General features: G+C 43.4%; 2 protein-coding genes across 4 annotated transcripts; one reads left to right on the forward strand and one right to left on the reverse strand.

The window, feature by feature from the left end:
* Positions 1 to 1,261: 1,261 nt before the first annotated feature.
* On the forward strand, positions 1,262 to 11,712 carry vtna (vitronectin a). Its single transcript, XM_085243312.1, has 12 exons — positions 1,262 to 1,418; positions 1,985 to 2,104; positions 2,197 to 2,589; positions 2,703 to 2,842; positions 3,635 to 3,791; positions 3,880 to 4,032; positions 4,115 to 4,615; positions 6,380 to 9,562; positions 9,755 to 9,952; positions 10,078 to 10,168; positions 10,263 to 10,417; positions 10,970 to 11,712. Exons 1-8 carry the CDS (start codon positions 1,361 to 1,363, stop codon positions 6,499 to 6,501), a joined length of 1,644 nt encoding a protein of 547 aa, XP_085099438.1. The 5' UTR covers positions 1,262 to 1,360; the 3' UTR covers positions 6,502 to 9,562; positions 9,755 to 9,952; positions 10,078 to 10,168; positions 10,263 to 10,417; positions 10,970 to 11,712.
* On the reverse strand, positions 6,882 to 14,708 carry scarf1 (scavenger receptor class F, member 1). Of its 3 annotated transcripts, XM_085243310.1 has the most exons (13): positions 14,555 to 14,708; positions 14,304 to 14,449; positions 14,099 to 14,206; positions 13,769 to 13,830; positions 13,581 to 13,682; positions 12,909 to 13,449; positions 12,327 to 12,545; positions 10,955 to 11,083; positions 10,289 to 10,395; positions 10,056 to 10,173; positions 9,808 to 9,932; positions 9,450 to 9,587; positions 6,882 to 9,324 (listed from the first exon to the last, which is right to left on the reverse strand). In XM_085243310.1, the coding sequence occupies exons 3-13, from the start codon at positions 14,197 to 14,199 to the stop codon at positions 8,210 to 8,212; spliced, it is 2,757 nt and encodes a 918-aa protein (XP_085099436.1). In that variant the 5' UTR covers positions 14,200 to 14,206; positions 14,304 to 14,449; positions 14,555 to 14,708; the 3' UTR covers positions 6,882 to 8,209. The 3 variants fall into 3 exon arrangements, with proteins under 3 accessions (XP_085099436.1, XP_085099435.1, XP_085099434.1); XM_085243309.1 differs by having other exon boundaries at positions 14,304 to 14,708; XM_085243308.1 differs by lacking the exon at positions 14,555 to 14,708 and having other exon boundaries at positions 14,099 to 14,325.
* Positions 14,709 to 14,734: the final 26 nt, after the last annotated feature.

The following is a 14,734-nucleotide window of genomic DNA, read 5'->3' on the forward strand; positions in this document are numbered from 1 at the left end:
TGGCCTCGGAAATTTGAATTCGTGTACACCACTATACTGAAATAAACAGCCTATTACTGAAATACACGTGCAATATAATAAACTGTGATATAAATGTGGAGGTGCTGTTAACATGTTTAGTTATAAAACACACCTCCTTGCCTTTAGTCTCATTCATGAGCATTATTAATTGTCTTCTAACATCCAGAAGTCTGTGACGTGTTTTATAGTTTCTAACAAGCTTTTGACAATTAAAGGTAATATTTCAGTTCAATTGAATTTTATTTATTTAGCACCGAATCTCAGCAACAGTATTGTAAGGTAAGGGCTACAATAATACAGAGAAACCCAAACGATCAGACAACCCCTTATGAACAAGAACTTTGGAGAAGGAAAAACTCCCTTTAAAGAGGAAGAAACCTCCGGCAGAACCAGGGTCAAGAAGGGGCAAACATCTGCCATGACCAGCTGGGGGTGAAGGGAGGAAGACAAGACAAAAGACACACTGTGAATGAGAGCCAGAGATTAATAATAGCTAATAACCAAATGCAGAGTGGTGTATAAAAGTGTTAAAATGATATGTGTATGTGGCGGAGGTGTGGTCCCGGGCGCGGCTGCAGGGGAGGAGTGGTGCAGTGGGCTCAACGGGGCGGTGCTGGAAATGCCGGTGAGAACAGCTGATGGCGATTTGGACTGATAATGGTTTCCTTCCCTTTTTATAGTGAGACGGAGAGGAGCGGAGGGAGAGGGAAATCAGCTGGGACCGACAGCTGTCAGACTGTGTTCATATCATAACCTGGGAAAACTATAAATAAATGTGGAAGCTGGTGATAAAGACCTGTGTGTGTGTGTACCTGTGTATAGTGCATTTCACAGTGTACAATAGTTGCTTACAGTGAAAATATCTCTAATTAATATATTGCTGTTCATAATTTAATGCCAAAAATTCCTATTTAGCAAGAGACCAGATTATTGATACATTTTTCATTTTTTTAAAAAGTTACAAGGAATCCTGAAAGATGCTTTTCACCATTTTTTCATCAGAAAAGGCCTTTAAAGTTATTATCAGCCAGAGTAGAATATCTGTCTTTAGAATATTTAGAGTCAATGTTGATTTCAATAATTGAAATCTGTAAAAATGACCACAAACTACTTAAAATGTACAAACATCTTTGGTCAGAGGTCAAACAGTAATCCACACACCCACCCCATTGATCTTTTCCCCCTCTCAGTCTGTGTTTATTTGTCCGAGTAGACAGAAGTCTGCAAATAAGGTTCAAGTGAATGAGGAGGTGGGGTGACTGGCACATGCTTCCAATGATAGGGAGCACACAGGCCTTCATTATTTCCTCAGTCTGTCCTCGGACACAGAGGAGGCAACATGGACCTGTGGGCTGTGCTGCTGCTCGCTCTGCTCGCCGACACTTTGGCTTCAGACGGTGAGTCTAACAAAATCTACTTTTGACTTCATAGAGTAGCTTTGTGCTCTGTTCAGGACCCTGCTTCAGATCTGATTTGGGACCTATTGCGTACAAATTTGGGTGGTAAAAGTTGAATTATGTTCATTAACTGTTGTATTAAAATGTCTGACGCATAAACTTTGAGGCACTAGCAAACAATTTGCTTAACAAGTAGACATATTTATTATTGTCAGTACAGCTAATAAAAAACAATTCATTTGATTATTTTCATAATAAATTAATTATTTTGTTTCCAAAATGTTGTTAAATATATGGAAAAATGAGTAAAGTCTTTAGAGCACTTTGTTAAATCTACAAAACTGTAATCATTTTGAATTATTACAACTGTCTTTTAATATATTGCCTAATTCACTGTAAGATTGAGTTTTTGATATCCCATGAGTCTGTGCCGCTGGCATACAGTCAAAGCCTCATGGGAGCTGTAATCAAATTTACGTTTATTATCCAAAGGAGGAAATGAATTTTGTTCTGAGGTACAAACAGCGGAGAGAGGGAATGACTGAAGCATGTTGTTTTATCTCCAGAGTCATGTTTGGACCGCTGCGAAAATGGCTTTGACGCCCGGAAGAAGTGCCAGTGTGACTCCATGTGCAAGTACTACAAAAGCTGCTGCTCTGACTTTGAATCCACCTGCAATATGATGAGTAAGAAACCTCCCTGCTCATTGGTTCATTCATTCTGTTAAGAACTCACAGGTCAAAAATGGATGTTGACATTTCTCTCACACCCCCCTCAGCTCGCGGAGACACATTTCAGTTTGCTGAAGACGATTATTACGATGGGCAATCTGAGAGCACGCCTCAGCCCACACGTCGTTCAGCACGCAATCAGCTGAGGCCTACACAACCGCCGGACTTCAATCCCAGAGCGCAAGAACGCCCCGAGACCACGCTGGAAATGACCAGACCGACCAGACTGAGAGTCTCTAACATCCCGCCGACACGTGCGACACACCCAGACACCCACACATTGGAGGACTCCATCACGACCAGCGCAGCAACCGAGGTGACCACAGTTCCTGCCACAACAGCCACCACCGTGGCCCCTGACCCAGATGCTGAGGTCTGCAGTGGCAGACCTTTTGACGCCTTCATGCAGATCAAAAATGGCTCCATCTATGCTTTCAGAGGTCAGTGAGTGAATTCATCTGTTACAAGACAACCTTTCAGGCTCTGTCATGGTCTCGCTCATGTTTGAAAGTAACAAATAAAACAGCATGATCGCTCTGGCTTTGTTTTCCAGGGGAGTACTTCTTTGAACTTGACCAGAAGGCAGTGCTCCCTGGTTATCCAAAGCTCATTAAGGATGTGTGGGGCATCAGCGGGTCCATTGATGCTGCGTTCACCCGCATCAACTGTCAGGGGAAGACCTACATCTTTAAGGTGGAACCAAAACAAATCATATCCAATTATCTTAATAATTTTGATCACTTTAATTGTTTGCAACTCTCCAAAGAAATCAAAAGCTCTAAGAGAATAAAAATAATAATTCAACAATAGAAAAAAAAAGAAAATTCAACACAACAATAAAGTACTGTTGGGCGAGGAGCCATATTTGGTGACTTAAGTGGACATGAAAATTGGCCTCCTCGTGACTCACTGGGAGGTTGTAGAAACACATGGATTACTCCCAGCTAATCAGCAAAGATCAGCTTATGTGACATTATTGCATCTGACCAATCATTAAAGGCCTGGAACATTTTAAACTTCCAATCAAATTCTTCCTGAATTTAGGAAATTGGCTTTTCCCCCGTACCTACTCCCACACTTGTGGTTAAAGCATTAAAACTAACAGGGGTTGGCAGGGCTGCACTCTGATATGTGTGTTATATTTATGAAAATTGACAGTGTGAAACCAGGAAAATGTTCAAAAATAAATCCTCCTTTAAATATGTATTTTATTCTTATAGTCTTTTGTAGAAAAAAATGCTCTAAATGTGTGAGGAACCATATATGATAACTTCAGTGACTTTGCACTATAAAAAAGTAAAAAAAACTTTGAAAAAAGTTTGCTTTTTTAATGTCCTCCAATAACACTCAAATTTTCCATTTCCATGTATTTCAATGACTGCCTTATAAAGGGCAAAGCCAATATTGGAAACATTATGTCATCGTTTAGGTTTAAAAGTATTTTAAAAAGCTAATCTACTACAAATTTGATGTTTACCCATGTAGGGAAACAAGTACTGGAGGTTTGACAATGGCGTGCTGGATGATGACTATCCCCGATACATAAACGTTGGCTTTGACCGGATTCCCGATCATGTGGACGCAGCGTTTGCCCTTCCTGCCCACAGCCACCACGGAAAAGAGAAGGTCTATTTTTTCAAAGGTACAACCAGACGCTTTGGTTTGCATACATCTCCAGCTGTTCCTGTAGTACTGAACATCAGTGGCTCATCATACCATCCTTTCTGCAGGTGACCAGTATTATGTGTATGAGTTTTTGCACCAGCCGTCTCATGAGGAGTGCATCAAAATGTCTGAGAGCTCTCCGTCCACTCCCTTCAGGCGCTACACTGATGTGTACTACAACAACTATGAGCGTTTCTTCGGCGAGCTCTTCTCTGACCGTGAGTTGTGCAGTTATAGACCTATTTGTGCAGACAGGAGTCACACGTGTGTGTGGTTTAACTTATTTTTAATCTTCTGCAGTGCCTCAGCATCATAGTAAGCACCACTTTATTAACAAGGACTGGAAGGGCCTCAGGTCTCCAGTGGATGCTGCCATGGCGGGCAGAATCTACATCAGTCCTTGGAGGTCGACGCGACGCCGCTACAACAGCCAGCAAGACCAGCAGTGGGACCAGCAGTGGAACCAGCAGTGGAACCAGCAGTGGAACCAGCAGTGGGGTCGGCGGAGACAAAATCGTTCACCCTCCTGGGGCTCCTTTGCTGAGCAGGGAATGAACATGGGGCGGGAATTTGCTGAAAGAGGGATGGAAATGGGTATGAGACTGGCAGAGAGGAGGATGGAAATGGCAGAGAGGCTGGGACAAGGCTGGGACAGACGGTGGGATCAAGACTGGGACCAGGACAGACGGAGAGATCGTTATGGCCAGAACAACAGAGGCAACTATGACTCCAGAGATGACCGATACGGCTACGACTTCCAAAGGGAGATGCCCATACAGACCGTCTACTTCTTCAAAGAAGGTAACAGATTCAGAATGGGACGCACCGTATCAAACAATGTTTCTGAAAATGTATTCAATCATTCATTTCCACTGCCTTACAACATGTGGTTAATTGGTTATTTTGTAATTCATAGTAATATAAATTAGAAAAGCAGCAAAGCATTAATTTAAAAAGAACAGTTTAACATTTTCTTTGTTAAATTAAGCAACAGTTTGTAGATTTCAGTCCATATTGACATGATAGCATCACACAGTTGCTGCAGTTTTATCGGCTGCACATCCACCACATCCCAAAGGTTTTCCTGGAGATCTCGTGGCTGTGGTCATTTGAGTGCAGTGAACTCGTTGTTATATTTAAGGAACAAGTTTGAAATGATCTGAGCTTTGTGGCATGGTCTGCTATCCTGCTGGAACCAGCAATCAGAAGATGGGTTTGCTGTGGCCATAAAGGGATGGACATGGTCAGCATTAATACTCAGGTAGGCGGTGTTTGAGAGGCCTGAAGTAAGCAAAGACACCACCACCACCCTGAACTGCTGGGAAAAGGCAGGATGGATCCATGTTTTTTTTTACAACAAATTCTGACCCGGCTATCTGAATGTTTCAGACTAGGCAACGTTTACCCAAGCTTCTATTAGCCTCAGTTTCCTGTTTTTAGCTGGCTGAAGTGGCATCCAGTGCGGTCTTCTGCTGCAGTAGTTCATCTGCTTCAAAGGGCTGAGCGTTCAGTGATGCTCTTCTGCATACCTTGGCTGTAAAGAGTGCCTTTTTTGAGTTACTGTTGTCTTCCAATCAGCTCGAAGCACTTTGGCTATTCTCCTCTTTCCGCTGGCATTATCAAAGCATTTCACACAGAAAATGCCACTTCCACACTCCAACACTCCATCTGTTTGTGGCAGAGGGCTGCCCCTCCCTGAGCCTGGTTCTGCCAGAGGTTTCTTCCTGTTAAAATTGAGTTTTTCCTTCCCACTGTTACCAAATGCTTCCTCACTGGGGGCTGTCTAATTTTGGGGGTTTTCTGTGTTTTGCTGTAGGGTCTGTACAATTTAAAGCACCTTGAGGTGACTAACAACCATGCGACAGTCAAAAAGAACCTAAATCACCTTTCTTCACCATTCTACCCCTAACTAATGAAGTTATCAGTGAGTGTACATTAATCATTACAAAGTCAGCTAGAGCAGAAGGAAAGAGAAAAGGCATATCCCATGAGTTATTGTCTTTATTTCAAGGTTTCCTGGGAACTGTAATCAAATCAAATCTATTTTAAGGAAGATGAGGATGTTAAAGAAAAAGAATATCTCACGCTCACAGCAAAAGCAGGGCCGTTATTAACAGCAATGCTTATGAAGGCTAGTACAATAATGGTTAAATGACTAAATAACAATGATGATTTTATCATTGTTCAAATATTGTGTGTTTGGTCTTCACACTGCTGGCACATAAACTAAGAGCTGAGTCACAGCTGTAGACGGCAGACAGCTGGGGGAGGCAACAGGAACTAACTTGCTCGGCTCTCTCTCACCACACACTAGTTTCATTACATTTTAATGCTGTATATAGTTCATACAGCAAAAAACAGATGCCTAACATTGTTTCTGTTTTATACTTTACTCCAAGTGCATTTCTGTTTGTAATCTTTACGTCATATTCAGTGTCATTCTGGTTTATGTTTAACCACTACTCCACACACTATAATAATAGTATAGTATGTGTACAAAGCAGACAATATGAATACTAACTGTGACTGGTAAGCATGTGTTGAGTGAGTTTTTGTGTTTTCTAGATAAATACTACAGAGTGGATATCAGGACTAAGAGAGTTGATCCTGCTGTTCCTCCGTACCCCAGATCCATCGCCAAGTACTGGCTCGGCTGTTCGGACACCCCTGGAGCAGAGAAGAAGTAGTTTCCAGAATTTTAGTTTGTTATTTTGATCAGTGTAACCCAGTTAGCGTGTAATAGAGCTGTTGTTTTTACTGCAGTAGGCAGTGGTAGGGGTTAAAAGTGTCGAACATGCGCAGTGTAACACACAGCTAGCTGACTTCAGCAAATATTGGTGTATCGGTGAGAGTCCACATGCAGCTTAGGGCCAAAGTTCAGCTGGCTGACTTTCAGTCAGCTTTATTAAACGCAGCTAAAGTGAAAAACACATTTAACAGAGAGACCCAGAGACAGCAACGTTTATCCGTCTGAAAGCTAAACTCTGTTAATGATAATTAATCTGCAATTATTACTGTATTCATTACTTATCGTGTATTTTGAATAATGTATCTACAAAAGCCAAAGTGTTTATTGTCTTTTTATTAATCACGGTCATGTTTATACAGTGAAATAATAATACTATAAAATATTAACACAGACTTCAGGGGAGGTTTAATTCACCAGTGGTCACAAGCAGGGCAGCAATGTGTTTCTAACCCCACAGCAGTGTTCGTGCGCTGTGGACTCGCAGGAAACTTTAACATCGGGTCACAGAAGTACAAACATTTTTACAATTCCAGTTCTCTGACTGATTTATACGATAGAATAAACAACCCTGCCGGGCTTTTCCCTCATGTGTAAAGCATGTACTGATTCTGAGTGAATCGCGACTACAATCTGTTACAGCCTGTTCTTACCTGAGTTTCATCCAAGACTAATAAAATATCCACAGAGCAGCAGACTCAGATCCTTTCCTCACACTTAACTGAATCAATCAAATCAATCAAAAAGTTCATCACACTCATTTTATTATCTTCTGGGAACCCACCCAGATGTTCATCACTGCTTCTTTTTCCACAAACTTCCACTCTTTACTTCCATTTATCCTTTCTGACTATATAAGCACAACAGGTGCAGATATTACATCTGTCCATCCATCCATCATGGGGGTGCTGGAGCCAATCCCATCGATCGTCACACATTCACACTTTCAGCCTATTTAGATTCACTAATTAATCTAACATACATGTCTTTGGGCTGCAGGAGGGACTCAGAGTACCCAGAGAGAACAGAAAGGCCCCAAAACAGCCAATGGATTCAAACCCAGGACCCAGCTGATGTTGCTCCTAAAGCTGTTGGCTAATGAAAGTCTAAATGCAGGACTTTCACCCACAAGACTGTAAGTTTGTGCTAATGTAAAAGTAAATATTTAGATTTTTAGGCTTAGATTAAAATAATACTAAAAAGAGTAGTTTCAGTTTTCAGTTGCAGTTGTTTTTAGGTTAAGCCAGAAACACTTGGTTATAGGTTTAGGGAAAATATGTTTAGTGAGTATTGAAAAGGCCTGAAGAAAAACTAAGTTACAAAGATAAAAATTCATAACAGCATGATCGGTCAGTTCAGGGTCATGGTACTGGGGAAACATGGGTTACAGTGTGGGAACAACACCAAGGCAACAACGGACTGTGTAGCGTTCTTGTTAGAAAACACCCTATTTTCTTGTTCCATCTGTTGTTTGAAATTTCATTAACGGTTGCTATTTTTAAAATCACAATTTCTCTGTTATTTCAGTCATGTGAGCTGCAGCTGCACAAATCTCTCAGAGAAGCTTTCCCCATTGTTCAGTTATAACTGCAGGATAACAAACATGCGGCTGTTTTTCGATCAGTCCTGCTGACCCGTTTTCTCAGAGGTCACGAGTTTTTGATCTGGACATTTTCGTACCAGGGTTCATCAGTCATACTGACCGCCGCTCCTTCGTTGGTGATGATTTCAATGGGGCTTGTGCCATCTCCCACGGGTCTCAGAGTCCGGTAGGAGCTCTCAATTTGTTCTTCATGATGCGAGGCAGCGTGCTGCCTTTCGTCTCCTTCGGCCCGCAGATTAGACCCCGAGTCGGCTGACGCCACTTCAGGCACGCTCTTTAAAATGGACGACAGCGGCCGTTTTGGAGTGCCACTCTCTGTTGGCAGTGTGCCATTCGATCCAGCTGCATCAGAGGAGTTGTGGGAGGAGTGCTTCCTCCTGATTGGCTTACAAACTCCAGCCTCCCTTGTAGACGGTCCTCCCTGCTCCCAAACAGCCGCCCGAGCTCCCAGCTTCTTCCTGGGTGGTTTGATGATGCCTTCACTCCCCTTCGGCTTAGGCCTGCCAGACTCCTGCTCTTTTTGCCTCTGGAGGCTGCCCAGTCTTCGCAGCATCGCCTGAACGGGGCCCTCAGAGCTCGGCTCTGTTTTTGTGATGGGCTTACCCGCCTTACCCACCGTCACATACACAGTGGTGACCTTATGAGAGCCCCCTTCTTGAGCATCAGAGGCGGACGATGTCCCTTTATGAGCAGCTGTGTTAGACATAGTCCGTCTCCGTCCTGATGCTCCAGGAACCTGCAGGGTGGACCTTGATGGGGTTCTGTCTACTTCCTGGTCAGCCTCCTCACAGTTTAACTCCTGACTGTCGGTCACATCCACTCCATCTTTCTCCTTCTCGCCCTCAAGTCCGTTCCCCTCCCCAGTTCTAGCTGTGCTTCCCTGACTTTGCAGGGCCGATAGCATCAAAACCCCCCAGGATGATTTGGGTTTGCTGCGAGGGAGAGCACAAGGGTCCTGAGCAGAGCCACGCCTCTCTTTGGGGCTGAAGCGGGTGCCTTCAGCAAATGAGACGGATGGCCGCTTGGCCTTGGCAATGCTGGAGGTGCGAGGGATGTTAAAGGGTGAGGAGATGTCCTCGCTGCTGAAGCCCGATGGGTCTAAGAACATGTTACACTTTGAGCTCATCTCCTGGAACTCACCGCCCGCCACAGCCGGGATGTCTAACAGAAACAGAGCAAAACATCAACCAGTGCCAGAAAGAGTTTTTAAAAGTGGCAGTTCTACCTTGCACCAAAAGAGGGCACTATAAACTTTGTTAACTGGTGAACTTTATTTTTGCCTCTACCTTCCATTGGAGGGACGCAGTAAAGAGCCTCTCCCGTCTCCTCATCGCTGTCGAAGGACGATCCCTCCGTCACCCAGCCAGAGGAAGGAGGCTCAATGAAGCTGTGGTTGAAGGTCAGCTCAGGGTCATGGTGTGACACTGTGTGTGTTTACATGAGACATAGAAAGCAGATTAATTTAAAAAGAATAATAATAATAGAACTAAATATCACAGCTTCTGGTCATAATTCATGCACACAGTAGACATTTTAAAAGAATTCAAATCTTAATGATGATTAAAATAGTCTTTTTTGTACTTTTATGAAGTTTGTATACAATAGTTGCATTACACTGTGAGCACTGTGAGTGGCAAGACTGACCGGTGACACGAGGCAGGCCAGAGGACCAGGCAGAGATACACGGCAGGGCAGCGCCAATGTTTGCCAGGACGCTATAAACGTGATACTTCATCCGAACCAAGAAGCCGCCATCAGCAACAGTTGTACTACGACCAAAAGAAATCATGTAAAGTTACCGGTATATAGAATGATAAACGTAGCCTGCTTTCCATGTTTTACCGTCTATGCAAAGTGAAGATAAAATGCCTAAAAGAAAGGTAGCTGCTGACCTGTCTTTGTCTCTGTCACCAGCCGGGCGTCCTCCACAACACAAGCAGCAGCAAACTACAGCAAGAAGCAACAGGAGCAAAGGAACCAGCACACCCGCAAGCACAGCACCTCTGTAACCTGTCATTCAAACACACACACACAAACACAAACATGTAAGGGAAAGTACAAGACACACTAATGTACACATTTATACACAAAACTGACAGATAACTGAGTGGATGGATGGACGTACTGTTAGGACAGGCTCCGGTCACAGAGTCGCAGGCCACCCCCTCACCGCAGTCGCAGACAGAAGAACAGTTGAAGCCAAACCGGAGGGCAGGGCAGCTGTTGTTACAGCTGGAAACATCCATGAGTCACAGTGAGTAAGAAAGTTAAATCAAGATTTTATTTTAGTACTGGGTGAACACATAACGATGACGTACAAGCATCACAGAGAAGAAAGTTAAAGGGGCCACGTTTTCCATGTTTTAACCTACTAACCTCAGATCGTACACTCAGGGCAAGAGAAAGAGTGAAATCAGAAAAAATTTAAATTTGAAGGCTTCTTGAAAAGAGTTCAATGTAGTTTTATTAATTGAAACCTTGACTGCGATTACACCAGTGGGCAATATATGGTTGGATAATGTAAAGGACATCCAAGTCATGAAGGTAGTTAGTTTCATTTTTTTACCACGGTTGGTGTGACTAGAAAACTTCTGCAATGCTACCACCTTTTGGAACATCCCACAACTAATTAGGTTAATTGTAAGTTTCTAAATTGCTGGATTGTCAGTTAAACACAGTCTTTAACTGATCTGGGAGTGCAGTTTAACTATTTAAAATCTTAACCTTTGATAAAAGCTGCATCTGCAACAGTAAGTCTATCCAACAGTAAGCAATGCTTTAATTTTCTCACCTCTCTCCCTGGAAGCCTGGCGCACAGACACATTTTCCTGTCACATGATGGCAGTTGCCATGAAAACAAGGACTACACGTCAAGAGGCAGGCGTCTCCAAACCTCCCGTTAAGGCAGCGCTCCTGACACCTGGACGAGGACAGAAAAACGAGGACAGAGATTACTAACACTTACACTGTTGGCGGTACAAACTTTCCATCCTCTATAAGCAGACTGTTTTTGAGCTTAAGTGTCATAAGCAGTGCTCATGTTTTACCACATGGATCATTTTATTAATTTTGCATCTTTAGGCAACTTAATCCATAAGTTTTAACTCTTCCAAGCAACTCTTTGAATCCGTCATGTTCAAGAGACTGCAGTACAGTTGTAAGCAGTGAATAACTTGGACTTTTTAGCAGATTCATCGCTTTTTGTTAAACTCAAATCATCTCTTGTCTTCTGGGTCTGACTTTCTGATTATGTCTCTAGTCAGTGAAATGCGCTTTGATAGCCAACTCACGGACGTCAGAGCCTCCCACGAACAGCTGTATGCACAAGTACGGAAGTGTTTTCAGTCCCCAGATCACACCACAGGATGACAATGGAGCTTCTGACAAAAATAACTATAATCTGTGACAGACAGACAATTTACTGATTGATTGATTTTTCAGTTTGAGCTAAAGCATATGAACCACACTGATCACAGGATGCTTCCTAAGACCAGTGAGGTGCAGGCCGCTGATCATTTTTATTCTTTTTTTTAAAATAACACAGTGATTAAGTAGCCAGTTATTACATTTTAGCATTTCTGTATATTTAGAACCCCAATTCCCAAAAAACTCAGAAGTAAAGATGGACAGAGGTTCAAAAAATTGAGCCATTAACTTGTGGAACAACTTCAGCTTTGACTAATTTTTTATCTACAATACAGAATCTGGAGAAATCTCTGTGTGCAAGGGACACTACCAAAAATCAAAACCCGTGATCTTCGAGCCTTCAGACAGCACTGCATTAAAAACAGACATGAGGGATGCTGCAAAGCCGTAAACATGACCCTTTCACAACATTTTTGAGATGTGTTGCTACCATCAAATCAAAAATGTGTAAATATTTTTCTTTAAATTGCATTTTCTATGTTCTACTGTGACTAAAATGTGAGTTTATGAGATCTGCAAATCATCACGCGTCCTACTTTTTTGGAAATAAGGTTTTAATTTGAAAGCTAATTCTTTCCTTTTACCTATTAATTGCTTTGATTATGTCAAAGTGTAAAAACGCACCAAAAAAAGGTGAAAAATAATGACTCGTAATGTACTTTGTAAAGCAGTTAGTTGTAAATAGTGTAAATTTTTATGTATTGTTGCTAATGTTTCCCCAAAATATGCGCGCGCACCTGGGTCCAGTCCATCCGGGATCACAACTCTGACACAACCCAGTTTTTGGGTCACAGGGTTCATTGTTCCTGCATCGTGGACACCCTTCTTTGCAGCCATCACCATGGAAACCAGATGAACATGGGCGGTCGCATCGCGTACCGTTCCAGCCCGGCTCACAGGCTGCACATGTGCCATCGATCAGAGAGCAAAGCTGGTTGTTTTTACAGTGACCACAACTGAAGACAAGGGATAAAGTTCAGCAGTGAGAACACACACATTCACGTGTATCCACCTTTCTTTCCACACACACACAGTCGTGTTTTTATATCCTTGTGGGGACATCTAATTGATATGATCCTTTCCCTAGCTACTTACCCTAACCATCAAAAATGAATGTCTACCCCTAACCCTGACACTAAATCCACATTTTAAGTCTCACAAATGCCTTCGAACACATGGGAACGGGTTTTTCGTCCTCATAGGGGTTGTTGGTCCCCACAAGTATAGCAAGCTTTCAATTTTTGGTCCCCACAAAGATATGTAAACATGATATACACACAAACAAACAGAGACACAGACACACACACATTGAAACCTACCTCCTTTTACAGTCAATGCCATACTTTCCTGCTTCACAGGGCTGGTTGCAGAAGAGGCCCATGTATCCTGGGTGGCACAGACACGTCCCACTCATTACGTCACAGCTGCTGTGTTTGAGGTCACATTTACAACTCAGGTCACAGCTGGTTCCCCACATGCCAGGCTTGCACTCGCACACACCATTGCGCTGATTACACGGGGACTGGTTACAGTCGCATGGGTTTGTACACCTCATCCCCCAGTGCCCCTTGTGGCACTGACACTTGCCTGTCTGCTGGTCACAGCTGGGGCCTACAGACCCACCGATATCACACTGGCACGGTTTGGCACAGGTTGAACCTGAATAGCTGGTGTCGCAGGTGCAGTTTCCGTGGATGGGGTGGCAGCGCCCGTGCCGGGAACACCTGCAGGTTTGCTTGCATAGTGGGCCCCAACGGAGTGGGTGGCAGGTGCACTCGCCAGTGGCTGGATGACAGCGCCCGTTAGGATAGCACTTACATATCTGACGGCAGTCTGGACCCCAGAACTCAAGAGGACAGTCTAGAAACAACACACCAGTGAGTACATAAAGAGCTATTACTAGACTAAAATATAGTAATTATCAACACTATAATGTTTTTATATTGTTATTTTTCTTATTTCTTCTACAACGAATGGACGTTTTAACTCACTGGTTTTGCACTCAGCACCATAGTAGCCAGGTGGGCAGCGACATAATCCAGGATATAAACAGATCTCACCCTTCAAACAGGTCTGCTCACCCTCACATACAGCTGCACACAAACACAAAGAGAAAACAAAGCCAATGTAGAAGTGGTAACAGCATAGGAATAATAATCATTAGAATACTAGAACTTACGTATTGTGCACTCTTTTCCCTCCTGGCGCCATCCAAGGCAACAGAACAGGTTAGAGGGATCCCTAAGAATTACAGACATCATCAAATCAGCTTGATAAATCTGAAACCTTAGTAGAAAAAACACTCCAGTGCCTGCATTCAGCCATGTCATCCTAAAGAAGGACGGGCCACACAACCCACAAGCCAACAGTACAATCTCATGGCACTAATATTCATCACAAGAACTCAAAGCCAGACGAAGGCCGCCAAAAATGTTAATTCGGTAACCCGCTGTTGCCACTTAAGACTCAAAAGCCAGTATGTGCGAGTGAAGGAAAAGCTGGAGTTTACCTTATATTCTGGCAGACGTTCTTCCCAGCAGGATCCAGAGTGTGAGCGCAGGCCAGCGAGAAGCAGAGCAGAGCACTGAGAGCTCTGAGGAGAAGCTTCATCTCCAATCTGAAAGCACAACCAGGGACAAATATATTCCCGTCTTTATTTCTGCTCCCAACTTGTCTTTGTCTCAACTCGAGGGGAGAAAAACGAGGGGCAGTACCTATCTCTCAGCCTCCCTCCACCCTTCCCTCCACCCTTCCCTCTCTCTTTCTGTCCGGTGAGTCGTCTTGTGGCTCCAGCATAGCCAGAGAGGTCGAAGCCCCCGGGTTTCCTCTTCCCATTTCCTGGGGAAGTCAGAGCCACTTCCTTCTATTCAGCCAGACACAAGAGCTTTTTAAAGATGGTCGAACACTAACACACAAAACTCGCCGTACACAACGATGGGGCGCGTACGAACAAACACACACGTACTGATGGTCACCCTTTTGTCAGAATCTATTGCAGTAGGTCTTACAGGAGATGATGAAGGAAGCCTTTGTCTTCCTTATAAGTCGTGAAAGTCGGTGAAAAGATGCCCATGTGATCAATTTGAGATCCAGTGAAAGCTTATTCAGCATTCTTTGTTCCTTTTCTTATGAGGGTAAAAAAAAT

The sequence above is a fragment of the Mchenga conophoros genome, linkage group LG14 (genome assembly GCF_057382185.1).
Source record: "Mchenga conophoros isolate Kocher_MC1m ecotype Shallow Benthic linkage group LG14, M_conophoros_male_GT1.1, whole genome shotgun sequence".
NCBI classification, from domain to species: domain Eukaryota; kingdom Metazoa; phylum Chordata; class Actinopteri; order Cichliformes; family Cichlidae; genus Mchenga; species Mchenga conophoros.